General features: G+C 38.5%; 2 protein-coding genes across 4 annotated transcripts; both read right to left on the reverse strand.

Annotated features, from left to right (window-relative positions):
• Positions 1-1,668: 1,668 nt before the first annotated feature.
• Positions 1,669-26,622, reverse strand: LOC134530042 (N-acylneuraminate-9-phosphatase). Of its 3 annotated transcripts, XM_063364576.1 has the most exons (4): positions 26,148-26,238; positions 23,271-23,337; positions 14,991-15,165; positions 1,669-3,927 (listed from the first exon to the last, which is right to left on the reverse strand). In XM_063364576.1, the coding sequence occupies exons 3-4, from the start codon at positions 15,151-15,153 to the stop codon at positions 3,458-3,460; spliced, it is 633 nt and encodes a 210-aa protein (XP_063220646.1). In that variant the 5' UTR covers positions 15,154-15,165; positions 23,271-23,337; positions 26,148-26,238; the 3' UTR covers positions 1,669-3,457. The 3 variants fall into 3 exon arrangements, with proteins under 3 accessions (XP_063220646.1, XP_063220645.1, XP_063220647.1); XM_063364575.1 differs by lacking the exon at positions 23,271-23,337 and having other exon boundaries at positions 26,148-26,622; XM_063364577.1 differs by lacking the exon at positions 26,148-26,238 and having other exon boundaries at positions 23,271-23,383.
• LOC134530039 (neurochondrin homolog) lies at positions 21,450-26,153 on the reverse strand. The gene has a single exon (XM_063364570.1). It carries the CDS (start codon positions 25,670-25,672, stop codon positions 23,465-23,467), a length of 2,208 nt encoding a protein of 735 aa, XP_063220640.1. The 5' UTR covers positions 25,673-26,153; the 3' UTR covers positions 21,450-23,464.
• Positions 26,623-27,291: the final 669 nt, after the last annotated feature.

Consider the following 27,291-nt stretch of genomic DNA (forward strand, 5'->3'; position numbering starts at 1 on the left):
AAGGCATGTAGCTTACATGAGGACTTGAAATAATAACTCCCTGAGGTATATAGATATTCCAAACCATAAGGGCTCTGCCTATCTGAACATACATACAGTGTGCAGTGTTTCAGGAGAAACAACACAATCTGTAAACTGCCCAAGATATACGAGTGGAGTCTATTAACAAAAAGCATTTTAAAAATATGCTGATGGCAGATGAATAGTTACACTTCATTGTTTTTTCACAGTAATGTTTAGGCATGAAATTCCTGGTACAGATTCTTGGAATTACAGTCAAACCTCTATCTATCGAACTCGCATGTATCGATTGTCCGTGTTTATCGTATACTTTCTACGGTCCCGGCAAAATTGCCATACAACTAAGGTTAAAAAAGTCCGCTTGTACCGATGTTCGAATTATAGTTTTGTCCGCATTGATCGTACAAAATATGTGGTCCCATCACTATAAATTATAATAGATCGTTTAACCATAAAGATTTTGCAGAAATAACCATTTCTTAGAAAGAAACCGTCATAAAACAAGTAACGATAGTATACAGTAGTAAAAATCACCTTAAATCTGCAGCCAAGTAATGGAGCACGTAAATATGAAGAAAAGACAAATGAACAACAATCTGTGAATTATTATGGATGATGTACCATAACTACAGTACAAACCCAATTGTTATCCTAAGATAATTACCATAAAAAGAACTAAAGATTCTTTGTCGATACCATAATTACTGCAGAAGCACGATAGCTACCACATTTGCACTACAGTTACCGTAACAACCGAGATGTATATTTACCGTGACGGTAATGTATTTATTTATGACATTAAAATTAAAGAACATTATTGAAAAAAAGGATGTTAAATTTTTATATGTACGTTTGGCACATGTTGCGAAGAAATAATGCGATCTGAAAGAATGCAGTACTACTACGAAAAGTGAAATGGGTAATCGTGGATTTTTAGGTTATGGCAGTCTCTCGTTTTTCAGTAATATCGGCCGAAAATTAACAAGCGTATCGGAAGTCGGCAGAAATGCCGATTCAACTAAATATTGGCAAAATCGGCTTCTTCAGTACAGCTCTACATTTGATGACATGAGTAAACATATTTCAGACTTCAGGATATTGAAAAAGACTTTAATTTCCATGTAGATTTATTGTGTGTATGTTTTTTTTTTGCAAGTGTAAATTGAATTACGTAAAATACTTTAATTTTTTTTATTTTTCAACTGATTAACTTTAATGATAAGTAACTGATATATTTCTGACACTAATTTTGAGGTTGTAATATTTTTAAAAAATTCTTAGAGTGAAGTCCACATCTATTGAATGTCCGCATCTACTGAATTTTTTTGTTGGTCCCCTGAAAAACGATAGATAGAGGTTTGACTGTACCGGAGACACTTGCATTGTACCTTACCTTCATTTCTCTGCCATATAATGTTTGCTCAAATTTTATAGTTTTCTTATGCATTAAAACAGCACACCGCATTGAAAACGGCTGGTGAAGATGATTTATAACCTGACAACATTTATTTACACACATTCAATCACCTAGTTTTTTTTATTATAAAACCAATCTATAGGATTCAGTGTTTAGCTGTAAAATCACAACCTTAAAATAGCTAAGGAATTGTTCAGCAATTTATACAACCTTTAAAAAAAAACACTAGAATAGTTTACCAATTTTATTAAAATATTAATTCAAAACATGTCATTTCACAATATTTTATTGTAACTTGTACTACTCATACTAGAAAATAGTTATATAAACTTCTTGACAGAAATCTCAGCTGCACATAATTACAGATGCCACATTAGTTATTAATACACTAGTACCAATAGTTTGGTACCACACAATAAAAAAATTAATACAAAACCATTAATTAAAACTTCATTAGTCAACGATTTGAAACACCAAGTAATATAAATAATCAGATCACATCAATCACAAAATGAGGGATGGGAGAAATACAAATTGTACATCGTCAGTCATTACCAAACGTAGCAGCCATGTAACGCAGCGGCAGGGCTCTGTTAATGTGCATGGTTGTTAGCATTAGCTCAGTCAAATAAAGCACCACACTTCAATCGCTACACAAGTGACTTTGAACAAGGCATGATGGTTCCAAGCCCTTTATCTTCACAGATTGGTTCACCTAACACGCTCACAGCATCTTCGTGGTTCGTCTGTTGCTGCCTACCGACTGCCTCAAAACAAGGTAACAATAGAGCAAACAATTTTTTTTTTTTTCCCAATAATTATGTACAATACACACAACTATGCCAAAAGTTTTACAGTAAAAACCCCACTGTTACGGCCCCTCACAGTTTTCGAGAATAGGTTCAAAACTTTGGGTTGGGGGGGGGGGGGGGAGAGGGAGAGAGAGAGAGAGAGAGAGAGAGAGAGAGAGAGAGAGAGATATTTCTAGCAGGAAATTGACAAATTTTCAAACTCAAATATAAATATATTTTAACAAAAGATATCTTCCGAAAAGGAAATATACCCTAGAATAGCATGTTGGACAACCTACCGTGGATTGTCGGGAAGTGTTGTTCCCTGCTTGGGGCAGAAGAGTAGACGCTGTGAAGCGACCTTACTTTGTCAACCCATGGGAAGACAGTTGCACAAGCTGTCAAAATAAACATCATTGGCGGCAGTTAAAACAAAGGTTGATGGGGCAGAGTGCATATGGTCCATCGCTGTGTATGTCTATTTGAAAAACATGTCATAGCATTTCAGGATAACTGAATCCTTATATATTATGTTTATAGGCTGTTTTCCACCTCATCTCTAAAAATTCCTTAGTCACGTTTTAAACAAAAATAATCTCCGGCCGACCAGTGTTGTGCCCTGTTTGCGGACAAGTATAGAGTTTTCATCAGTTTGCTGACGGTCGGCTATCTTCAAGCCAATATGGACTTTAAATCAAACATGGAATATTTTAATATAAATTGGGGTGGGTCTGCCTGAAGGAAATGTTTATTACGACATCCCATTCTGTTACAATCCTAATCCCGGGGACAGTGAGGGGTCGTAACACTGGGGTTTTACTGTATGTTTAATATGCATGCATTCAGAATTACTTAAACATAAGTAAACAATGCTTATTTCCAAAACTGAACGCCTCATTGTAAAAAAGAAGTAAAGTTACTTAGGAACTGTAAAGAGACTCGTTCAAAGTAACTTGTCTCATGCTGTAAATATCACATTGTGGGACAAGTGGCAATTGTGACCAGACATCAGCTGCATGGACACTCGGGCACGGCACCCATGGACGGACACTCGGGCTGCCGTGTCAGCGCACCAGGAGTGACGTCTGCATGCGAGCTGGCGTGGCGTGGCACGGCACCCAGACATCAGTTGCTGGACGAGATGGACGGACACTCTGGCTGCCGTGTCAAGCGCATCAGGAGTGACGTCTGCATGCGAGCTGGCGTGGCGTGGCACGGCACCCAGACATCAGCTGCTGGACGAGATGGACGGACACTCGGGCTGCCGTGGCAAGAGCACCGCGAGGTCGGTGACGCAGGCCAGAGTGACATCTGCCAGTGAGCTGGCATTGTGCGGCACGGCTCCCGAAGGCACCCAGACAGTGCCTCCCAGGCACGCGTTGACACCACCCTGAATGTCCGTCTCTAGCTTGTCTCCGACCACGAGACAGTGGCACGGCAGCACGCCTAGGCAGCGACAAGCCTCCAGAAAGATGTCTCGCTGTGGCTTCTCCCAGGGCAGGTCCCCCGACACCAGCACCACATCGAAGAAGTCACCCAGCTCCAGGCGACGCACCTTCTCCCACTGGGCCCTGGAGGGTCCGTTGGTGATGAGCGCCAGGAGGTAGTGGTGGCGCAGCGTGGAGAGCATGGCTGCCACCGCGGGGCGGAGCGCCAGGCAGCGGTACCTCAGGTCCAGCCAGTGCAGGTACACCTCCGCTGCGACAGAGCAGCACCCCACTTCCTCCCACCTTCGCACCATGTAGCTGTGTGGCGATACAGCGTGTACTAACTTTCACTTACAACGTGATATTTTCACTCAGTCGTCATACCTTCTGGTCGCGTGATAGGCAGCTCAAAATATGATTTTAAGTGATTGTGATATATAACTTAACGCTTGCTGGTCAAGGCAGGGCAATTATGTTTTGCATTTTTCGACTAGACTAAGCTAGTTTCAAGCCGAAGCATCGGCGTATGCCCAAGGCGATGGTGGTCGCCCATGAGACCACTGTGCAGAAGTGCCTCTCAGTTATAGAGTTAGCTGCCAGAAGACTGGACACACTGTGCAGAAGTGCCTCTCAGTTATAGAGTTAGCTGCCAGAAGACTGGACACACTGTGCAGAAGTGCCTCTCAGTTATAGAGTTAGCTGCCAGAAGACTGGACACACTGTGCAGAAGTGCCTCTCAGTTATAGAGTTAGCTGCCAGAAGACTGGACACACTGTGCAGAAGTGCCTCTCAGTTATAGAGTTAGCTGCCAGAAGACTGGACACATTGTGCAGAAGTGCCTCTCAGTTATAGAGTTAGCTGCCAGAAGACTGGACACATTGTGCAGAAGTGCCTCTCAGTTATAGAGTTAGCTGCCAGAAGACTGGACACACTGTGCAGAAGTGCCTCTCAGTTATAGAGTTAGCTGCCAGAAGACTGGACACACTGTGCAGAAGTGCCTCTCAGTTATAGAGTTAGCTGCCAGAAGACTGGACACACTGTGCAGAAGTGCCTCTCAGTTATAGAGTTAGCTGCCAGAAGACTGGACACACTGTGTAGAAGTGCCTCTCAGTTATAGAGTTAGCTGCCAGAAGACTGGACACATTGTGCAGAAGTGCCTCTCAGTTATAGAGTTAGCTGCCAGAAGACTGGACACACTGTGCAGAAGTGCCTCTCAATTATAGAGTTAGCTGCCAGAAGACTGGACACACTGTGCAGAAGTGCCTCTCAGTTATAGAGTTAGTTGCCAGAAGACTGGACACACTGTGCAGAAGTGCCTCTCAGTTATAGAGTTAGCTGCCAGAAGACTGGACACACTGTGCAGAAGTGCCTCTCAGTTATAGAGTTAGCTGCCAGAAGACTGGACACATTGTGCAGAAGTGCCTCTCAGTTATAGAGTTAGCTGCCAGAAGACTGGACACACTGTGCAGAAGTGCCTCTCAGTTATAGAGTTAGCTGCCAGAAGACTGGACACACTGTGCAGAAGTGCCTCTCAGTTATAGAGTTAGCTGCCAGAAGACTGGACACACTGTGCAGAAGTGCCTCTCAGTTATAGAGTTAGCTGCCAGAAGACTGAACACATTGTGCAGAAGTGCCTCTCATCAATTTTCCGCATTTTACGAGGCAACTGTTTTACCCTGTTTCTCTCTTTCTCCATTTTTATCTCCAAGCTCTCTTGCTCTTTGCGTAGTGGGTCCCGGTTCCTGGCCCAAATCTAAACTTTAGTCTCCAGTCCCGTTCACCTCGCCAGATGGGCTGGTCACCACCCCGCTGACGGGAGATGTCAGCAGCTAAGTAGTAGTAGTCTGTGCAACTATGTACAACATATCCAGAATTTCTGGTCATGCTTGAAACGAGATAGTACAGTCAAGATCTTCTTCCACTGGACTATGACGACCTGGTTTTAACTAGAATTTAATGTATCAAAAATAATTTCTAAGTGCTTGACTAAAATAAGCACCTTAATCTTAATTAATGTCAATATGTCTATTTTTCATTTTCTTTTTAAATAATGAATGTAAGCTTCCCAGCAATTCTGTAATTCAAGATTACTAATGGTTTTTCACATAATCTCTACTAAAAAGATAAACTTCCATTTTACTACTTAATACAGTAGAATCTCGTTATAGTGAGCACGGTAATAGCGAGAACACGGCTATAACGAGGTATTTTTGAGGAATTTACGGCGTGGTCGCTTGAAGCGCGCTTTTGTTATTTGTCTGCTTTATCTCCACCCCTCTCGCTCGCCACTAGACATCTTGCCGTTGACGCCTGTCACATTCTTCAGCCGTGCAGTCGCCACCTAAGTGCGTGGCTTTAAAAATAGAATCCCATCCTTTCTTTCTTTTATCAAACTTCCGTTAGTTATCTGTGCCGTGTGTAGACAAAGTTTGAGATTGGAACAGAAACAACGTAAGAAAGTATTATTTACAAATTAGAAATATGTATGTTTTTGTTTTTATAATCACGTATTTTCACGTTTTTTTGGTTGTTATCTTAAAAGAGATAATATTAAAAAGCCGCTCTAATGAGATTTAATTTTTTCTTGGTTAACAAAAACTATTAACTATCAAATATTGTTAATTGTTTATATTCTACTTATTATTATTTACGCGACGTCATACTGTACGCGTACGCAATACGACTGGATTCGTTGCTGCAACATAACATAGCGTGTTATGCGGTATCAGAAGTAACGAGTAACGTAACGATAGTAACGAGTACTAATTGTTATAGTAACGAATACATACGGGTACGCATTTTTTCGTTACTTTTACACCTCTAGTAGGCACTACCGTATTTATTTCCGAATCGCTAGGGCAGTTTTCTTGTAACTTTTGTTTCGGTCAGTTGTGGTATCTGTCCGGGAAAGGGGTGGTGATGGTTTGAGTTTAATCCCAAATTTATTTTCTAAAAAAATTGACAGGTTTCTTTAAATGAAAAAAGTATAGTTTTCCAGCGACTATTACGTTTGAGGCGTACGTGCGTTGCCGCAGCCGCACTCCTGCTTTTTTGTAAAAAATTAAATCGTCGCGCTACACTAGCACCACCTGTTAGCAACATCCCGAACCAACATGGCCGCTAGCAGACAGCCCGCGTCAATAGATAGCAGGACAATGCTGTGTCGGCCGCGGGCCAAGATGCTATACTTACGTGGCGTGGCAGGGTATTCTGGTTATGTTGACGCAATCGGTGATCGCATCCGTACTTATGGGGTATCGTTTTAAAGAGAATTCACACATCTGCTCACAGAAATTAAGATTTCGTTAATATTACCTGTTATTTTCCAATTATACAGGTTTAAACACAATTTTTATGCTATTTTCGGTTAATTTTTATTTTTTGGGGGCCAAAATTTGTCCAATTCGGTTATAGCGAGGACACGGGTATAGCGAGGATCAAACCCGGAACCGTGACACCTCGCTATAACGGGACTCTAGTGTACTTGGTAATACAATAGAACCCTGTTATAATGAATCTGAAGGGAGTAGTTTATATGTTCACTATAGAGGGGAAACTTTATATCTGGGAAAACTTTTATATTGGCAATACATCCTCAAAAGCAAAATCTTAACTACACATAGGCGTAAGCCAAGAAAAGAACAAATGAAAATACTCAAAGCAACAGTTTAATGAGCAAATGCAGATATTATTTGTAATGCACAAACATGTACAAACTTTTGTTTGAAATTTCATATGTACTTAAATATAAATGGAATAAGTACATGCAGGGCTAGATTTTAAGAAATATTTTAACCTGCCCAACGGACAGGTGTAATCGAAAATTTGCCTGTCCGCCATCCAATTTGCCTGTCCGCTGTTTTACCCAAATAAAAAAAATTTCAAAGTCGCTGAAAAAGTGAGAAAAAAGGATTTTTTGCTATATTTTGCACCTATTTTTATCACACACTTAACATCCTTATTTAATCATCATTTTCAGACGAGTCTCTGTCTGAGTCACTGCACGAATTACTTGGCTGATTCTGTCTTGAACATCTTCGATAAGGAGGCTGAAAGGGTCGACGTTTTCTCTGAACATTATGATACCAGAGATTTATTGCTGGTGCTGGATCAAACTCACTTTCAGAAGGTGACTATTTGAACACGCATGAGGGCAGACAGTGTATCATCATTTAGACAGTTTCGCCATTTAACATTATATTCTGACTTGTCCTCGTCCGTTTTTCTTTTCTTTTCTCGTGGTTTTGAAGCACCAGTAATGAATTTCGACATTGTGTAACGCAATTAATTAAATACTTAAACAATCGCCGTGACAATATAAACTGTAAAAGATCACTGTGTCCTCTGTAAACAAGTAATGTTTATTTTTTGATGCAATTTTTGACAGGCGAATTTTCAAGCAGTCGCAGTCACTGCGGCCACTGTCAGCTGCATCTGGAGTACGCCGTGAAATGTTAACCATGCAAAAACGCTTTTCTGTTAACAAACTATGTTAAAGTAGAGCAAGGAATTAGTAAAGTCGCGATTTATAAAGACAATAAATTTAAAAATTTATATTTTGAAAGTATACAACGGTAAATTACGTAATTGTTGGCTGCACTGCAACGAAATTAATTAAAAACATGGCAACAAAAACAAACATCATCGGTGTGAGACGTTTTGCATCTCTAGCATACGTGAATCATGACGTGAACGTAAGATTTTAAGAATTATGATTAAGAAGATTTCAGCACGGTTTGTACATAACCTACTTTTTTTTCCTGCGGTATACAATAGCCAAGGTCGTCCGTCACAAAAGATACTGTCAAAGACGTTTTATTTGCGGTCGTGGTCGCATAAATGTTATTAATCACCTCTGCTGCATTAGTGCGTGCGAATAACCTCGGCGTCACAGGTTGCACCTGTCCACCGGACAGTTGCCTGTTTCATTTTGCCTGCCCGGACGAGATTTTCCCTGTTCCGGGCAGGCGGACAGGCGCTAAAATCGAGCCCTGAGTACATGTATATACTGTATGTATGTGCATTTCTGAATTACAGTCAAACCTCTATCTATCGTTTTTCAGGGGACCAACAAAAAAATTCAGTAGATGCGGACATTCAATAGATGTGGACTTCACTCTTAGATTTTGAAAAAAATATTTCAACCTCAAAATTAGTGTCAGAAATATATCAGTTACTTGTCATTAAAGTTTAATCATTTGAAAAAAAAATAAAAATGGAAGCATTTTACTTAATTCAATTTACACTTGCAAAAAAAAAAACATACGCACAATAAACCTACATGGAAATCATGGAAATTAAAGTCTTTTTCAATATCCTGAAGTTTGATATGTTTACTCATGTCATCAAATAAAGAGGTGTACTGAAGAAGCCGATTTTGCCAATATTTAGTTGAATCGGCATCTCTGCCGACTTCCGATACGCTTGTTAATTTTTGGCCGATATTACTGAAAAAACGACTGCCATAACCTAAAAATACACGAGTACCCTTTTCACTTTTCGTAGTAGTACTGCATTCTTTCAGATCGCATTATTTCTTTGCAAAATGTGCTAACCGTACATATAAAAATTTAACATGCTTTTTTTTTTCAGTAATGTTCTTTAATTTTAATATGTCTTAAATAAATACGTACATTACCATCACGGCAAATATACATCTCGGTTGTTACGGTAACTATAGTGCAAATGTGGTAGCTATCGTGCTTCTGTAGTATTATGGTATCAACAAAGAATTTGTAGTTCTTTTTGTGGTAATTATCGTAAGATAACAATCGGGTTTGTACTGTAGTTATGGTACATCATCCATATTTCTTCGTAAGTTGTTGTTCATTTGTCTTTTCTTCATGTTTACGTGCTCAATTACTCGGCTGCAGATTTAAGGTGATTTTTACTTATACAATCGTTACTGTTTTTATGACGGTTTCTGTCTAAGAAATGGTTATTTCTGCAAAATATTTATGGTTAAACGATCATCTATTATAATTTATAGTGACGGGACCACATATTTTGTACGATCAATGCGGACAAAACGATAATTCGAACATCGGTACAAGCGGACTTTTTTAACCTTAGTTGTATGACAATTTTGGCGGGACCGTAGAAAGTATACGATAAACACGGACAATCGATACATGCGAGTTCGATAGATAGAGGTTTGACTGTAGTTGCATTTACAAATCAAAAATTAATTGTAAGTGTTCACGTTTATTGTGTAACATGTTCATCATTCTTTTTTTTTTAAAAGGTCACCTATTTTCTTCTGTTTGGCAGTTTTCAATGACTGTGAAAACAGAAACTGCTCCAAATTGAAAATACTTTTCCACACATGATCTGGAACATCACTAGCTGCCTCTATATAACTTTGGACAATCCCCAAACTGTCCAGAGCATTTGCACTTGTTGGTCGTGGTGTTTCTTGCTCTTCTTCATCCTCTTCTTCTGCTTCACTTTGGTTCTTCTGTCCATCACACAGCTCTTCAACAGTCTGCTCGTCACATGGCAAAAGATTATCATCAACTGCCACATAAGCCTGGAAGCTGCAAGCAAAATTCAAGTTTTCTTGCAATCTATTCCATGCAACAGTATGATCACCATCTTCTCCATCAGCATCATCATCATCCTCATTGTCACCATCAGATTCACTAACAGACGAAGAAACTATGTGAAAGCCAGCCTTCCTAAAACAATTAGCAATTGTTGCTTGTTCAATGGAATTCCAGCTAGCGACTATGTAGTGCATTGCATAAAGTATTGACAGTTTGTACAGAGAGGAGCCAGGTTTCATCTTTAGAATTACTTTGCATACAAGCCTTTTGTGATATCGTTGCTTCAACACTTTAATGATCCCCTGGTCCATTGGTTGAAGAACTGATGTTGAGTTTGCTGGAAGAAACTGAACTGTAACATTTCGCAATCCAGGAACTGATGCTGGGTGGGCAGGGCAGTGGTCCATGAACAACAAGATATTTCTATTCTTGCACCCCATTTTCGCATCGAGAGATCGCAAGTACTGTTCAAAAATAGCACATGTCATCCAGGCAGTCTTTTTACTTTCATACTTGCATGGCAAGGCTCCCGTATTTTTGAAGCACCTTGGACTCTTTGGTTTACCAATGACCAGGAGTGGCAACTTCTCAGAACCATTCATGTTGGCTCCAGCCAAAACAGTTAATCGCTCTTTGCTCCTTTTCCCGCCATGGCTGGTTTCTCCTCTAAAAGCAAAAGTCTTGTCTGGGAGTAGATTGTAAAACAAGCCAAATTCATCGACATTAAAAATGTCTTTCTGCTCATAGTCTGAAAGTAGGCCTGGTAGTAACTTTTTCCACACATCAACCTCTTCAGCCTTACACTTCCTGCCTCGCCACTTATTGTTTTGTACACAATATTGAACCTGTTTTTAAAGCGATCAAGCCAGCCATTAGAAGGACGAAAGTCAATGTTGAGTCTCAGTGCGATTTGTTGCGCTTTTTCCCGTATAATGCAACCATTCAAAGGTATATTTAGCGCTCTTTGTTGTTTGAACCATTCTATTAATGGTTCTTCGACATCTGGGTATTTTCCTTTTTTCAGGCGTTTGATACTCTGTGATGTATTCGCAGCTTGAGAAAGAAGATTGTTCCGCTTCTTTAATATTGAACTCAATGTGGATGTTGCAATTCCCAGTTCCTTTGATATTATCACGTGCGGGACAGCAGGGTTGGAGTCTACCTTTTCAATGATGTCCAGTTTATCTCGCACAGATAATGCCTTACGTTTTTTACCGCGTTTTTCATCCATTTTAATGTACTTATTACTTATTGAAGCACATTTGCAGCTTAATAACACGAAATTATTGTTACAGACAAAAGTAAATAAACGAAAAATAACGAGTCTGGCGCATCAAAGATCACTACGTATCATTTAGTATTGCAGTTGCTAAACCTGGAACGAAATTTTCTCACTTTCTATGGAAAAATTCACAGAGTTCTATCTAGTGGTAGTTTTACGAACCTTACTCGATCAAAATGTCCGAAACGTGAACGATAAAATGAGACGTAAAAATAATGAATTGGCTGCTATAATGTACATACGTATTTGTGTGGCGGTAATTTATTTATAATTCTGATAACATATTAAATGTACACGCGTTCGCCCATTCTTTAACTATGCAAGGAAAACTATTTTTTTATTTTCACCCAACTGATCACAATTTTTGGCTACACGTAGCCTACCGAGACCACTCGAATACGACTTGTTTATATTATGAACAGTGGACAATCGAGTAGCGTATTGCGGAGAAAAACTTCAATGAGATACAGAATAGACGTTTTGTGAAAAAAAATTGTAATTATATGAAAATATTTGAGATAAATGTGCATTATGTCGGCAAAATTTGTTCGTGGTACACGGGAAAACGTATCAACATTGGCAAAAGTTGTGCTATATATCCAATAAATTAATACATAACCTCACATCATTTTGCCGGGACCGAGACGGAAATTCACAATAAACGGGAATTCATTATAGGCGGGTTCACTATAAACTGGTTCTACTGTATGTGGTTAGTAAAATAACTTGTTGGTTACACTGGACATCATTCACTATATATATATACTGCGTGGCTTTAAAAATAGAATCCCTTCCTTTCTTTCTTTTAAAAAAACTTCCGTTAGTTACCTGCGACTCGCAGTCACAGCATCATTGGCTGGCTTCAAGGCCAAGGTATGCTAGAGTCGAATAAACCAAGCCTTTGAATATACATATACTTGTACTCATTTCTTATTATTTATAAAATAGACAAAATCAATTTTTTCCCGCCATTGAACATAACGATGTGCACTTTTTTTAAAATATAAATGCTCTTAATTAATTTGTTGGGACATTTTCATTAACGAATAATAACATTGTTTATAACTATGTTAGGCCAAAAAAGTCTGAGCCGTCTTTATACTTGTTGCTAATTGATCGCGTTAATAATACACAAATATTTATAAACTTGTTTGGAATTATTTCAGTCGTTACACATTTACTAACACGTCACGTTATTTATTTTACTAGCAAACAAATAGTAGGCACTAGATACCGTATTTATTTCCGATTCGCTAGGGCAGTTTTCTTGTAACTTTTATTTCGGTCAGTTGTTGGGGTATCTGTCCGGGAAGGGGGTGGTGATAGTTTAATCCCAAATTTATTTTCTAAAAAAGTTGACAGGTTTCTTTAAATGAAAAAAGTATAGTTTTCCAGCGACTATTTCGTTTTGAGGCGTACGTGCGTTGCCGCACTCCTGCATTTTTTGTAAGGAATTAAATTGTCGCGCTACACTAGCGCTGCCTGTTAGCAACATACCGAACCAACACGGCCGCCAGCAGACAGCCCGCGTCGACAATAGATAGCAGGACAATGCTGTGTCGGCCGCGGGCCAAGTCCAGTATACGATTGCGGGCTGAGATGCTATACTTACGTGGCGTGTTAGGGTGGGAAGCCTACAACTCACGTAGTTTCGGTTCCCTGCAAGAATTTCCGAAGATTTCCGAAGTTTTGCGTTTTGGTATTAACGCCACTTCAGCCGCTAAATCAGAAGTTTCCAATGAAAACAAGCATGTTCTGACTGACCTGACCTAACCTAACCCTTCAATTTATTTAATTTCAATTTTTGAGAGAAATCCGAAGTTGCACGAACGTGGTAGGGAACCGGAACTACGTGAGTTGTAGGCTTCCCGTGGTGGGGTATTCTGGTTATTTTGACGCAATCGGTGATCGTATCCGTACTTGTGGGGGTATCGTTTTAAAGAGAATTCACACATCTGCTCACAGAAATTAAGATTTCGTTAATATAACCTGTTATTTTCCAATTATACAGGTTTAAACACAATTTTTATTCAATTTTCGGTTAATTTTTTATTTTTTGGGGGCCAAAATCCGTCCAATTCGGTTATAGCGAGGACACGGTTATAGTGAGGATCAAAACCGGAACCGTGACACCTCGCTATAACGGGACTCTGGTGTATATATATGATCCACTTATACAGGTTACCCCATATCTGTACATAGCAAACTTAGTGTGATGCACACAGGCTCCACCTGGACAGATTACTTTTACTAAAACCTTATTACAGTAGAACCCCTTTTTTACACTATTGAAGGGGGGGGGGGTGTTTCTGAAAATGCTGGAAAGTGTACATTAAGTGAAATGTATGAAAAATCCTCTTTTTGTTCATAAAACTGTGATATTATATGACCTAAACATATTGGTTCTCTGATCTAAACATAATTATTCACTATGGGTGTCTGAAACATATCTAAAAAGAATAATTAAACACTTAAGTCCTATATTTACATTCTATGTACATACTTTCATACTTAAATTAGCAATTCATAATAACATGCCATTTACATGTTAAGAATATAACCGAAAATATCACAAAACATTGGGAAAGTGTACTAAAGCAAAAGTTGTATTTTTCAAAGAAAAAAAAAATACAGCAAGGTTTCTCAAAAAATAATGAATGGGTACATTTGAGGCCCTTGCACCCACAAACCATTCCTTCAAAAGTACTTCAAGTTCCTCATAATTTAATGCACGAATGTATTTTATCTTCTTAGAAAAAACACCACACTGAGATGCATTTTCTTCAATCATTTCGCAATTTTTCACAATTGTGTTGAGAGTTGAAATCGACACGCGTGACCTCTCAGCGAGTGAAACACGAGTACCTTCGTGCTCGTCCACACACTTTCAAAAGTTGAGTTTTTCATCAATCGCAAATGTTTTTTCATTTTATACACGCTGCCATCTTGTTAAAATACGTACAGAAAAAACACAGTCAATTATTCACTGAAAAAAATCAACGTTTTCCCTTATTCACAATATTATTTGTTGCCGACCACATTATTCTTTACAGACGTTGACAAAAGATGTAAAACCAGAAATGTATAAAGTACGTAATCCTGAATGCACAAGTTAGTGATGAACAGTAGGAATTCCTATTAACTGTAGTGCCAGTGTCACGTGCTAATATTTTCTCGAAGTCTGCCTTCATTAGGCCAGTGTTGGCAGCCTGTCAGTACCGTTTTTAATGAAAAAGCACTTAGAAAAATTTACGAGCTAGAGTGCTAGTTTTCCTGACAGCATTTTTGATTTGGTATTTTACACGATAGTGATATCTTCATAGGTAAGATGTCCATGACAAACACGGGAAGATAGAATATATGTAGGTATAGAATAAACAAACAGCGTAAATTGCAGGAAGCAGATTATAGGCACGTTGTAATCAACGGGAACTCATTGCATTGCATTAAATGAGGTTAAAACAGGCGGTAATGTAAATCAGGGCTCTACAGCACGACCAGTCTCACCGGCGATGCTGGCGTACTTGTGGCCCAGCGCGCCGGCCCACAGCGACCGTCTCCACCCGTCCAGGGACTCCCCGCAGTCGTCCGGGCAGCTGCGGAAACCCTGGAGGAAGGTGACGACCGCTCGCCGCGCGTCGTCCGGGGGAACGCCGAAGCGCTCCGTCATGACGCCCACGAGCTGCAAGCAACGATCCCCTGACGCTGCCTCCGCCTCCACTCCCAACTCACGAGGTCGATGCTCATTGGCAGTCGCCACATCCCAACTATCTAGAGCATTAGTAAAACAGCAGCAGCACACGCTTAACAGACAGGCACATAATTACCACCAACACTAACCAGTTTTTACAGCCATGATGAACATACTAATACATGTTCGTTAAAGTAGTTAGCAGCCAGCCAGCAGTTCATGGTACAAGAGTTAGTGAGGTTTCCACAAGCACATTAACACTTAAAATCCATTACAATCAACATCTTTATGACAACATTAACTAGTTTACAACTTGATAAAATAGGGTTTCTATTATTTTTTTTTTTAGATGTAATTTTCCCCAGTAAGTATTAGCTGTCATAATACTGAGAAGTGTTGCAAGAGAGATGAACTCAAAACTGAAGGCAGTGTAAAAGTGTTGTGATATCTGCAATTATATCATTCTGTAAGACATTTTGTGTGGTAAGTACACAACCACACATTTTAGTGCAATAAGTTCAGTGACAATTTATGTTCAACCAATTATCATCTCATAGTTTCTAGTGATCAAAGTTTGTGAAAAGTACCCTTTTCTTCTAAGCTATTGTACAGTAACCATGCAGCTGTAATTTCATAAATTCATAAATTGCCTATATTTAATGTAGTGTGCAATATATACCATACCAGCTGTCTACATGTGGAGATCAGTTTCATGATAGCTTAGTACGTTTATTTGCAGTATCTGTCTCACTGCCAAAATTGAAATCACAGAACATATATTGTGGCACCCAGTGGCCATTTAAGAATTTTAACAATTTTTTTTTTTAAATGAAATAGATTTTAGTTAATAATACATTTAATCTTTTAAGTTATTTTATTTTAATGTTTTTACCTAGTTTTGATTGTGATAAAAAGGCTTTGGCCACCCTGTAAATACCTACTAGGAGTTTGGTTAGGTACAGTTTGTACCGAGTGTAAATTTTTTAATGTGTAATTATTTCAAGTTTGTGCATTTTTATTTAACTATTTATTCCTTATTTGGCCTAAAGAATAATAAAACAAACACGTAGGAGGGGTCTAAGACTTTGTAAAAACAACCTGCAAAGACGTTGGTTACCTTCAAGGCCGCTAGGAGGTGAGGAAGTGAGAGTCCACCTCAGACCGCGACCTGCAGCACAGTGTGTTCTGCGCCGGAGCGCCTTGGCCGGTGACGGAAACTGTGACGTGTATATGTCGTAGTGGACGTTAAGTTACGCCTTTGCAAAATGAGTACAAACTCGTTTTGGCGTAGCTGGCACGATCAGATGAAACCTTGGTGGTCAAGCTAAAAATCAGGTTGAAAATTTTTTAGCTTAGTTGCCGAAGAGTCTACAGAAGCTTTTAAACCAGTAAGTGAACCTCAACAGTTTGAGTTGTGAGTGCACTATGTTTATGCCCTATGCACTGTTTGGCTATGCCACCTGGGCAGCAAGTTACGTTACCATCTGCCAAACTGTGACTTGTGAATTGCAACAGACAGTACTCTGGTACACTTTATGATTTACTCTCCCTCTCGCCTCATGTTACTTAACACTGGATTAGTATTGCCAGCATTAAGGCTGTGAAGAAAAGAAATTGGATCCTAACTTTATTTACTAAATTTTTTATAATATTGTATATTATACAGTATTTTTAATATATTTTAATTATTATGGTTCCGTGCCAATAAATGACAACTTTAGTATGTTTACACTGCTAGAAGATTCTAAAATAATTGTCCACTCCTAGTATGAGCATGGAATCTAGTGTCAAGGGGCAATTTATATTTATAATATTTTTGTAATATGTCAATTTTAGTATATGGTATTTTAACTATTATTAGTCATATACATTTTGCCCTCAGCTCAGCGCTATGTCCAAACTTGTTGATTTTTCAACTAGTTTTCAATTGCAAAAAAAAAATTAATTATTTGCATTTAATAGTTGGTTTCCTCATTTCAGTCCTTCGTAATGTCTATTTTTTTTTTTTTTTTTTTAACACAGCATGCAAAAGGGACAGTAAGATGAATATTTCACTTTGGAAATTTTTTGAAATAATTAAAGCTTTTCTCAGCGGAGAGTGCTATTTGTGACTTTTGGCCCCCAAAGTAAAGGGCAAAGCTGCAATATTTTTTAAATGAGTTATCTACACGCAGTTTGAAGCAAATAGAAGTATAACTCTGGAGGGTGGTTTGCAGTAACAGTTGCAGTCTGTCTCAGTCAACTGTTTGTGAAAATGACAACTAATGAAGAGCATGCGCATTGTGGAATTTTTTTTTTTTTTACAAAACCATTAACCTGAACTCAACTAAATTACCACATTACCGCTGTCATAATAACCAGCCTCCTTGTGACAATGTGTTAAGAGACTGGCAACGTTTCCCATAAACCGGTAGCATCCACGATTGCAAAAGAAGTGGCCAAATAGGTCTTAGTGATTAATGTGGCAAAAAAAGTGAGACATTTATACCAAGTCGTACAAAATCCACATGCAGAGCTTCACAAGAACTGACTTTTCCACATGCTATGCTACAGTGTTAGGCATAAAAAATTGAGGATATGTGGTACAACAATTGAATTTTGGTGATCACATCGCTTAACATATTACAAGAAAAATGCTTGACCATATCAACTTTGATGAAGAATTTTTGAAAAAAATTAATTTCACAGATGAAGCAACATTTAATTAAACTGCAATGTCCAAAGGCATAATGTACGCATGTGGGGCACAGATACATACAATCTGAATGTAAAGTTATGCACGACCAAGTGATTCGTCAAGAGCAGGCAGTGAACAAGAATGACCATCTAGAGATGCTGCGACTGTACGCTGTGCCACTGGGAGCTGCAGGTAAGCACAAGCCTCGACGGCCTGCGTCCGGGCAGAGACGGGGTCCAAACATTAATGACCTTGATGTCTGAAGACCCTCTCAGGAATGTATTCACTCCAGCAGAACACAGCAAGGCTGGAATATCGTCCGGACGTTCTCGTGCCACCAACACCGACGTCTATTAAAGCCGTAACAGCTGAATAATGTAATAACTTTTTTCCCCCTTGGTCTTGTCTTTGAATGACTGACCCTGACCTGCAGGTCCCGAGGCATCCGGCGCGTGGCTCGCGCGAGCCAGTGCAACACCGAGCGCTTCTCTACAGGCTTTTTCATACAACGAATGTTTCTATTAGTAAGTTATGTCAAGTGCCTGCTTCGTGCAGTTCTCTGGTAGTTCCCCGAGCACTGTAGCGATGTGCGACTAGTCCCAGACCCGCCCCGTGTGCCTGCTGTCTCGCCACGCTCCAGCCTCGACAGCGAGTTAACTGTGCTACTGAGAACTACTGGAGTCACATGCAAAATGAAAAAAAAACTGCAGTAAGAACTACTGGAGTCACATGCAAAATTAAAAGACTGAAGTAAGAACTACTGGAGTTGCATGCAAAATTAAAACAAAAGACTAAAATACTTAAGTTCTATACTAACTAATAATCTTATTTTCAATGAAGCCCATTTTTTTTTCTCCATATAACTTAATCCCATCTTAAATTCACTTATGTCATCCGCAGCTAAATTGTTTATAAGTAAAAGATAACTTTGACCTTAATTCAAAAGTTTGAGCACCGATTCCATTGAATTTAAATTCTTAATATTAAAAAAAAATCTAAGTGTAATAAAATTTAGATACTATATTATATTCAAAATGCATATGCTCAAACACTATTAGTTTGAGGTTGATTAAGCAAGAGTGCTTGAAAAAAATTTATCATTTAAATAGTTCAAGTTTTTAAAAGTTACCAATGTGTGTGTTTCATGAATAGAATTAAAAATATGTAAGGTTTATGTATTACAAATAGTGATACTGTGAGTGGGTGAGGTAAGCTACATTTATAATACCTACTTAAAAACATTGTGTTGAGTTTGTAAAGTTAGTTTAACTACTTTGAAAAAATCTGTAAAATTATTTAAAAGAATGGTTAAGAATTGCCGATTAAAATTTAGCTGACTTAACCTATGCAACTACCATTAATATTTTATAGTATTCTTAATGAAGCTAACCTAAACAACAGTTCTCACAACTTCATGCTATTTTTAATGAATTCATAATTTGTTAAAATGGTAAACTACTGGTAAAGTACTTGAAGTATCAACACTCTCTCTTAGAGAAGGATTGTAAAACTTGTCACAAAAAAAAACTAAAAAAGAACTTTCAAAATTTTTGTTTTAATGGAATATAGGTTTTCCTTCAGAATTACCCATTAAGTTTCACCAATTGTTCACTATTTTAATTACTGCCAAAAACACGATGTGGTACGCCTCGAACTGGCCCTTCGAGCTCCTGATTGCAACCTCTTGACAAGTAACGACTCGGTACAGATATAGTAATTCAGACGGTGCAACTACCGATAGAGCTAAACAAAACCCCAATGTATCAAACTAGAGCTAAACAAAACCTAAATGTATCAAACCATCTAATATTTCAAGTGGCAATACGTGTTTGTTTCTTTGGGTAGGATCCATTGTAATAATTCATTACATTATTTATTTTTGGTCATGTCTAATTAGTATTATTTTTATGACAATGGTTGTTAGTTGTATCTAGATACAAGCAAGATTTGAAAATAGCATTGTGTTCATTCAGAATCTAGAATCAGTAGATTAATCGATTCCAATGGTATTGAGGATTTAGAGGCAAAATGTTTTAGAATCAAAACTGATCTTTTCTTCCCCTATTTAAAAATTTTGAAATTTTGATTTTAATTTGTACTTTCTTGTTAGTAGGGGCATCAAACATTATCTATGAATACTTAAAATAAGAATTTTTTGCCTAATTGGGCACTTTCCCATTAATAGGTAGATAATTAATCGGCTGGTATCCCACTAATCTGTGGATATTCTATCAATATGACAACAAGGGGTATTTCTGACTAATGGTTTTTCTGACAGGCAATTTCTGACTATTCAGTTGTTTGATTATTAAGTATTTAAAATTTGTGTTTTTTTATTCATCAGTATTTTCACAGATTGATCAGGGTACTATACCGGTTTATCATAAGTCTTCGTTCATTTAATAGGAGTTTGATTCGGTTAACAGGATAACGCTGATTTTTTTCCCCATTAACACCGCCAAATATTGTAGTAACAAGTGTTATTAAAACATTTTATTTCAAGTGTAGTTCCATACCATAATTCTGCTGATTTTTTTAACAAGTATTTATCATATTTTCTTATCCTAGGATTACAGACAACTTAAAATACAGAAACTTTATATATGTATAGTTATAGCATATTGTCTTTATCAACTGTTTATGGATTGCAATAGTTGTGAATAAAAAAAAAAAGCTTTATTTATTTCTAATGCATTAATAGCAGATTTTGGTACCTGAGTTTACCAATTAGGAATAGTTTGACGAGCATCAAAGTGTTATTGTAAAATGTATATACTCTCATGGAATCAATAATTGAATTCAAAGACTTAAATTTCAAACATGAGAATCGAAACTGGAATTTAAATTGGCAGATATTTGGAATTGACCTAAACTGATGATACTTGACAGATGCTGGAAGACCCACGAGGTACCAGCCTGAAGGAGCTCAGGCGACTGCAGAGCAATGACGGCACCAGCTTCTTTACTTTAACACATTCTGTTTCAATGTTTAAGATAAGTGAATACATTTTCTTAAGATAACTGGGCAGAAATCAGCCTTAAATACATCATGTCTACCTTTAAAAATTTAATTTAATAGAAAGAAATGCTACTTAATTAATTTTGGTGAAGGCCCCAAACAAGGGGAATCAAATGAAGCTTCAATTTTTTTTAAAACTGCTAAAAATATAAGTAACAAATAAAATTTAATAAGTATCAACAAGCAATTTATGAAAAGAGGTTGGGTTTAAAGGTTTTTAAGTGTTTTCAAGCAATGTTCTTTTTATTATAACAAATGCTGTAAACACCATAAGTCATAAATGGAAGCAAGATTCAAACTGGAAAAATCATCATATAATCTATTTAAAAAAAAATAAAAAATAACCTAGCCAGTGGGTATTACATTTATTTCACAATGTTTTTCAAATTAAAAATTTTTTATTGTTAAAATTTCTAGCAATGTTTTAATTTTAATTAAAATTCCTAGCAATAAAGACATATAAAAACAAAACATTTTTGTTGCTTTTATCAGTTTATGCTAGCAAATCAAATAATTAAAAAAAAAAAAAAAGGTATTTATTACACACACATAATGCACAATTCCAAAGTAATTAAAAAAAATTACTGGCAACGAACATGAAACAATACATGAACTATATGCTAATATCTACTGCCTACTTAAACTATAACCTCCTTAAACTTAAAAGGATAACTTCACTAAAAGGTTATGAAAGTGTAATGTAGGTTACCAAGGGCAGCCAACTTAAAAAAATACTGTAAAATTGTTAAAAAGTATGAAATATCATAAAATTGACAATTTTTTCCTTAATGAATTCAGGAAAACTCTTCAGTTGTGAAGGCTTCAATGTTTAGGAACTCTATGTGGTTTACTGGTTTAAAAAAAAAGTAAACATTGGTGGAAAAAAGCTAAAACTGCTTTCTATTTTTTTAAAAGTTTTTTTATATATTTTATTATTCATTGAGAAAATAAAACTGCTTTTCTGTAGGATAATCAAATACCATTAGTAGCATGTATTCAAAAATAACCATCTACTGAAACCAATACCCCTTCAAACTTCATGATGTTTTAAGTTAAGGCTAAAAGTGAAATTCTGAATGCTATCTATCTCTTTCCTCAAAATGATTAATAGTTTTGTTATTATGATACATAGTGTTTTTTTTTTATCGCTTGTATGTGTTCAAAAGAGCAAATTAATGATTGGTTTAAGGGTTAATAATGGAATAATTCAAGCTTCTTTGGTAAATTTGAGATATATTTTGAATCTTTAACCCCACAAATTTCCTCACATTTTAAATCTAACGGTAAATATGTAGTTGGGTGGTATTTGCAAAAAAAAAATGTTAAAAATCCGAAAATACTTTTATTCTATGCTCTTAACTTCCTCTTTTCATTAAAAGCGACGGAGGTAAGAAATTCCAAATACTTTAGGAGATATTGAATTTTTAAATGTCATCATATGTAGTCGAGCAGTATTTGCGAAAAAAAAATGTTAAAAATTCGAAAATACCTTTATTATATGCTCTTCAACTTCCTCTTTTCATTAAAAGCGGCGGAGGTAAGAAATTCCAAATACTTTAGGAGATATCGAATTTTTAAATTTCATCACAATACCAGTGCATTCATGTGGCATTCACCATTGTTTCTTGTTTACGAGTATCTATTTTTTTATTGGATAAGGATGATAAGGATGTCACGTGATTGTTCGTGATAAGCCAGAATTCAAATGAACCAATACGTGATTATATAGTTCATTTATTGTTTAAAACGGTGTTTAATTACCGCCTCCAACTTAGGTGAGTTTTTAACGTTTCTAATTTTAAAGTGTTATTTGTTATTGTTGCGCAAGTAATAAGTAACAAAAAAATTTTTACGTGAGTTGTTACTGTTCATCCTTTGTCCCGGTTTGTTAGGTCAGGTCAGTTGCACTATAAATACTTTAAAACTAAAGAACCATTGAAATTAATTCATATTTTTAATATACGCTTAGTTTCAAAGTATTTATAATGTAACTGACCTAATCGACCATTTTCATTAATTAGGCATTCACAAACACATGGCAATAAAAAAAATTGCAACGGTCGAATGATTACACAGGTCTTGTATAGCAAAATAAGAACGGCGATATCTCCTAAAGTATTTGGAATTTCTTATCGCAGCCGCTTTTAATGAAAAGAGGAAGTTGAAGAGCATCTAATAAAGGTAATTTCGGATTTTTAACATTTTTTTTCCGCAAATACCTCTCAACTACATATTTACCAATCTAACTACTAATGAATTTATCATAACAAAACAGGAATTTAAAACCACCATGTTGGGAGAGATAAACAAGTATAATCACGAAGGAGTGTCGCCTGCCAATGCAATCCTAAACCTTCTAGCTAGGAGGTGGCATGCAGGTTACGCACACCAGGGCGGTACCTGTGGCGGAGAGTCACGGCCCTCGGCACGGTGCACACGGCCGGCACCGTGGACGAGCGACTCTCCACTGGAAAACAGCACAAACACAACACGACTGCCAACATGCCAGACCCGGTCCCCAGCCAGTGTTAGCCACAAGCATGCAACACGCACACACAGGATCCACGACAACTAACGTCCCGAGCGAGAGAGCTCTAGTCGCCGAACAGGCGCTTGCCCAGCTCCATGAGCCTGTGGGTCCGGCACACGGCGAGAGCATCACGCTCCTTCAGCACGCGCGCCACGCTCTTGTCCGCGTCCACCAGGTGGCACAGGAAGTCCTCGTAGGCGGAGCGCGTGTTGGCGGGCAGCGAGCCCATCTTCACTTGCTTCAGCGTGTCCACGATGGCCTCGGCCCAGCCGCTCTCCAGCGCGAACTCCGACAGCCACGGCACGAGGGCCAGCACGGCGCTCATGGTCTGCATGCCCAGGAACCACAGCTCCTGCAGCTCCAGCCAGTGCTCCTTGTAGCTCATGGACACCACCAGCGTCGAGGCGTCGTGCGACTCCTCCGCGCTGAACGCTCCCCACAGGAAGCGGATCGTCGCCTGCACGTAGCGGCAGATGGAGAAGTCGTTCTTGCGCGCGCGCTTGGCCTGCTGCTTTAGAAGCAGCAGCCCCAGCACGGCCAGGTTGCCGTGCAGCACGAGGTTGTCGGGCGTGCTCTTCAGTTCGGGCAGGTTGTTGAAGATGAACTTGAGTAGCGTCGCAAACAGCGCGCTCTCTTCCACCATCTTGGCTTCCAGCACCGTCACGTTCATGAAGATGTTGCAGATGCTGATCATGGCCGTGCGCGAATCTTTCATCTCGTCCGCCACGCCGGGATCTAGCTCCGGCTCCGGACCCATCTTGGTTTTTCCTCGTTCCGATTTCGGCACCACCGGCTTCTTGTAGTGGACTATCGACCAGTGGTAGAGCAGGCACTCGTACAAAACCTCCTCCTGCTTGACGTCCAGCATTATTCTGCGAGCCTTCTCGTCCACGGTGAGGTGACACATGGCCGGCAGCAGCAGGCGCAGGATGTCCAGCTGGCTGAGAGGGTCGCTCGACGGGGCTCCGGGCGAATCCCCTCTGGCTCTCTCCGTCGTGCGTCGAGCTCTGTACGCGTAAAACGTTTCGTTCGCCAATTTCAACATGAATGGAAGAAGAGTGGTCACTGCATTTTTCATTGCAGAAGTCTCCTGTGCCAGCCAGGCACCCAGGACACGAACCATTGCACAGATAAAAACCTTTTCCTTCGCTCCTTGCTTCTCCAGAGATTCCTTGGACACTTTCACTAGCGTTGACATGATCGCTGCAAATGCTCCTTTCAGGGCCGTGTAAAGCTGCTGTTTTTCCTTCTGCTCCAGATCCAGGGTGTCTGTAGCCACAAAAGCTATGGACAGCTCCAGAACTATGAAACACGCCGTGACCAAGTCTGCATTGTTCATTATTTGAGACATGTTGCGATCTTCCAGCTGCATGCGAACTTCTACAGAGCAGAGATGGACAAGCAAGAGGAAAAACTGCCTCGGCTTATCTTCGTCTCTTAGACACCATTCGACGCCGAGCACTTCCACGACGACCGAAGCCAATTTGAGAGCAGGGTCTCTTTGTGCTTTACCAATCTTGCTTGTCAGGACATCGCTCAGACCTTTGTAAATGTATTGCACCCACTGCTCCTCCGCAGAGCTATGCGCTATCACATCTCGACGGCAGCTGAACAACAGGGCATGCAGAATGCTGCACAGCTCAAACTTCCTTTCGCTGTGGTCAGTTTCAAAATCAAGTGCAATCTTATTCACTATAGCATGGAATGGTTTAGGATCTTCATCCCAAGCATCCTGACCAAATCGTGTGACTAAAGTCACTAGAACATTCAGTGCTTCATCTGTTTGAAAACTTTGTTGAGAATATATTTCACACATTTTAGCAATTGCACCCATTTCTAGTAATGCTTTTTGACCCGGCTCGTGGCTTGCAATGGCCTGCAAACATTCGTAAGCTTCACTGATTACGATCAGGTCGTCATCCAACGCATCGTCGTCTGCTTGCTGGACTATCTCGAGGAAAACAGGTATGTTCTTTAACATTTCTAGATGGGTAGCCAGCTCTGGTTCTGAGCAGAAACTCGAAAGAACAGACATCGCCACAGACTTATACACCAATGGCGGACAATCTTCTGGAACAACAGATGAGAGTAGTAGTTTCTTCAAAAAACTGAAACCAATTGCTTCAAAAAGCATCTTTTTCGATTGTGCAGTGCAATCACTTCCTTTCACCAATTTTGTCACCATAAATAAAGCAGCAAATTTTTCCGTATCACTTCTAGCAGCCCGGAGAATTGCCACACATTTCTTAACACCTTCTGGAATATCACTCATGATTGCGATAAAATGAGAGCACAGTAAGCATATAAACAAATAGCAGTTATAAAATAACCCAGTATTCACAATACCGCTTAAAAGTTAAATATCTCATAAACTATTCAAAAGTTTACAAGATGCTGGTTTGGCGAACAGATTTTATCAAACATCAATGAATGCGCGACGCCTGCGGCTTGAAACCGCTCTTCCCATGGCGACTGAACTCCGCTCGCAAGTTCACACCCTACCACGAGCTATTTTTGCTCTTCGTTAAGTCCCGTCAAAAGTCTAAATTGGGAAAATCCGTGTAGAGTTTCCAGCGGCGAACGTTGCTGTTACCCCATGCACTGTGCTATTTTCGGAACCAATAAAATATCACAACGGCTAAAAGAGAAACAAGTCACCTCCCTTCCTTAAGTTAATATTTAATTTAACGGAGAGCTGTAATAACATATTTCTTAAACTCAGAAATATAGCAAAAATATTACAGTACCTTATCGCAAGCTAAATCATCTCCTTTTCGTGTTTCAATTAAAGTGTTGTCCAAATCGAAAAATATGGCTGATATCGAATTAAACGTCGCTTCGCACACCAACTCCATTTCTACAAATATTAAAATCTGTTAATTCTACTAAAGTTAAAGTACAAAAATTAAACACTTGATTTTAGTTAGCACTAGAGGCAAATAAGCATGACGGAAATCTAAGTATAGACATACGAAGCATAGAAGTAAAAACTAAAAGAGTTTTAACTCCCAGGTTAAACATAACTTTTTTTTTCCACTGTAAATAAATTGGATACCACCAACACAGCTATACTCGAAGAACACAGCATTAACAAACAAATTATATACCAAACGATATGGTGTACTGCAACATGTTTGTTTTGACAGTTTAATTATTTATTATTATTTACGATTTATTTTATTTTTGTGTGCTCTATGTATAATATCATTTATTTTCAGAAACGGCAATATTTGGTTATGTATGTCTATGGAAAAGTGATTCTTTGGATTTTTACCGGACTATTTGAACGAGGTATTGTTGATACCCCTCTAAGGACTAATGGACTTGAAAACTGTAAACGGTAAAATTAACGCCGTAATTTTATTATGTAAATTATTAATTTTAATATTTATGTATTTGAATTTTAAGTGAAATTTTGTTATCCGCGCAATTGTTGCGTTCGGAGTTTACGTTTTCGGTAAGAAATTAGGTAACTGAAACGGTCCTTTTGGCCAATCACGGGCCACCATTTAAAAGTGAGTCTTACTGGTTATTTTGAGGAAACTAGTAAGAAAGAGAGTTCTACAATGGCCAGCTGAATGAGCGGCAACTTCGTGACGTCGGCGAATTTAAATCCTGAAAATTAGCTATCTAGCATCAGGCATCCCGGATAGTGGATGATAATTATGAACCATTAGGGAGTTCAGAACATTTAAATAGGATTTATCTAAAAAGATAAATATCATAGGAGTGATTAACGTGAGTAATAAAAGTGCCCAGATTTTTTGTGCCCTAATCTTATGCACGAATCACGAAACTCCCGTTTTTACGTCACATCGTCGCCGAAACTTATTATAAACATTGATTTCATGAATTAAATTGACTTTATAGAGGATTTAAATAATACTTGGA

The sequence above is a fragment of the Bacillus rossius genome, chromosome 3 (assembly GCF_032445375.1).
Source record: "Bacillus rossius redtenbacheri isolate Brsri chromosome 3, Brsri_v3, whole genome shotgun sequence".
Classification (NCBI taxonomy): domain Eukaryota; kingdom Metazoa; phylum Arthropoda; class Insecta; order Phasmatodea; family Bacillidae; genus Bacillus; species Bacillus rossius.

Excerpts from the sequence above, each read along its gene's own strand:
- LOC134530039 (XM_063364570.1), bottom strand. The coding sequence starts at position 25,672 with ATGAGTGATATTCCAGAAGGTGTTAAGAAATGTGTGGCAATTCTCCGG.
- LOC134530042 (XM_063364575.1), bottom strand. The coding sequence starts at position 26,255 with ATGGAGTTGGTGTGCGAAGCGACGTTTAATTCGATATCAGCCATATTT. Across the intron at positions 15,166-26,147 it reads ATGATTTAGCTTGCGATAAG|CTCGTGGGCGTCATGACGGA; the intron begins GTACTGTAATAT and ends CGTTGCTTGCAG. Across the intron at positions 3,928-14,990 it reads CAAGTACGCCAGCATCGCCG|CGGAGGTGTACCTGCACTGG; the intron begins GTGAGACTGGTC and ends GCTCTGTCGCAG.